The 2,077-nt window shown below is 42.9% G+C and overlaps 1 protein-coding gene across 1 annotated transcript; it reads right to left on the reverse strand.

Annotated features, from left to right (window-relative positions):
* Positions 1-667: 667 nt before the first annotated feature.
* Positions 668-2,064, reverse strand: LOC121963584 (arrestin domain-containing protein 3-like). The gene has a single exon (XM_042513866.1). It carries the CDS (start codon positions 1,792-1,794, stop codon positions 1,456-1,458), a length of 339 nt encoding a protein of 112 aa, XP_042369800.1. The 5' UTR covers positions 1,795-2,064; the 3' UTR covers positions 668-1,455.
* Between the last annotated feature and the right edge of the window lie 13 nt (positions 2,065-2,077).

The raw sequence follows: 2,077 nt of genomic DNA on the forward strand, positions 1-2,077 counted from the left end.
TAAAGAGTTTCTTCCGATTTGTGTTACAGAGAGTATATAAAACTATTGTACACTGATACAAAACAATCAGTTCAGCACAGTGAAATAAAAGTGTCTTCATCTTTACTGTGTTATCATCTGAATCTGTATAAAATGAGTCATGCACCATGAAAATGAATGCAACATGAATGCAGCAGAAAAAATCCTGATAAAAATGTGTCAAATCTGCACAATTATGTTCCAAAAAGTAGTATTACTTAGAATCCAATTTCGTTGTACATGTACATGTACAATTAAAATAAAGATATTCTATTCTAATTTATTAAAGCACGACTCTTGTTGAAATAGAAATCTCTCTGTCTTTCTCTGCAATCACATGGCTCCGCTGCTCGCTCAGAGGGGCGGTTCCTGCTCCATTGTGCTGACTGAGAACATGTTTTCCTCAAGCTGTATTATACAGCCTGTTTTTTTCTCTCTCTGGCTGCACAGGTTCACGAACACGTGTTTGCGTTTAACACAGTCGACGTGTTTTGTGTCCCTTTATTAGCTTGAAGCTCTTTCTTGATTTAAATAACAATACTGCCACTGTTTAATCCTCTTAATAGGTCAAGTGGGGTGTTATAAGCTGTGTTTTTTGTGCAGAAAAAAACTTTCAAACATCACCAAATTCTTTAACATGTTTTTAACCTAAAAACAGACTTTTATAAAATACAAATCAAGCAGCGAGGCTGCACAATGCATAAAAACAACATAAAACTAGCGAAGCCCTGGCTGTGGATTTCCTGTCTACCCTTGAGAGCAAAACAACTCTGAGCCCAATGAATGGAGGCAGAAACCTGAGGCTCTCCCACTCTGTGCAGAAAAACAACCCAGGAGTTTCTTCGAACAAGGACAAGAATGATGTCTGAAATGCTTCTTTCGACAGATGTTTTCACAATAAGCAAAGAAAGCAAAGACAGCGTTTGCAACATAGTTAACTCTCTTCCTGCATAATAAGGCTTTTCATACTTTTTGTATCCAGTTATGACCAACAACACTTCTCATATGGCACAATGAATAAAAGTCCCCTGAAAATGCTTCAGTCGATCAAATAACTTATCTTTAAGTGCTTGTTTTGCGCACTTTCTGAACTTGGATGTTCAGTTTTACTTCTTTCAGGAAGTGCTCAACAACAAAGAAAAACATCTCCCATAAGGCTCCCATTATAGTCATGCACACTCAGCAACAAGTTTACAGCCAAACATCTCGGAAGTGAGGAAAACAACAACTCGTTTGCAAAAACAAGTCACAATTTGACTGCACTAGACATTATTATCAACAGAAAAGACAAGCCCATGATGATGAGCCGTTTATCTCGCAGACTAAATCGTGAAACAACACGATTCCGGTGTTCACACTAACAGCCAGCCCAGTGTGCTCAAATTAAAGACTCCTGCTATTGTTTCATTCGCCTGGAGGACGCTGGTTTTTGACACATTAATGAGTTAGAGACAGGATGGCCCCTCTGTGGTGTCCCCCATCAGCCTGCAGAGCGGACTGACCTGCCTGCAGCAGCACCTCTCTCCGGTTCAGGTACTCCACCTCGTCGCTGTAGTTCTGGGTGTAGGCGGTGCTGGAGCCGGCGGACCGGGACTCGGTCCAGTGCACTTTGGCAAATCCCTCGGCGTGGAGCTTTAGGGAGTCCACCCGACTTTCCCCGGACAGGTCCAACACCACACGGCCGGACACCACGTCCCCACTGCTGAACACCGGAGGACAGTCCACCTCCGGAGAGTCGAAGACGATGTCAAACTTTTTCAACTTGTCGAAAATCATTTTTGCAGGTTGTGCGAGTCAAACGCAAACGTGGGTGATTCCTTAGTTCTTGTTCCGCAGTAGAAAGTGATCTGGAGTGGATCTTCACACCGAAGATGTATTTGTTGACTTGATTAAAGCTCAAACTGTGGAGCACTTTCGGTCTGCAGCCCTATTTGCAGGTTGAGAAAGTGGGCGGGGTTTCTAAATTTATTATGTAAGGGCCTCGGCAGAGGGCTGAAGGCTGGTGCTGCCTTCACGTGCTCCTCCTTGACACCGACTTCTCAGTGCTACACTTGTTGAA

The sequence above is a fragment of the Plectropomus leopardus genome, unplaced genomic scaffold (genome assembly GCF_008729295.1).
Source record: "Plectropomus leopardus isolate mb unplaced genomic scaffold, YSFRI_Pleo_2.0 unplaced_scaffold11782, whole genome shotgun sequence".
NCBI classification, from domain to species: domain Eukaryota; kingdom Metazoa; phylum Chordata; class Actinopteri; order Perciformes; family Serranidae; genus Plectropomus; species Plectropomus leopardus.

What these genes read in the sequence shown, in the direction of transcription:
- LOC121963584 (XM_042513866.1), bottom strand. Translation starts at nt 1,794, where the DNA reads ATGATTTTCGACAAGTTGAAAAAGTTTGACATCGTCTTCGACTCTCCG.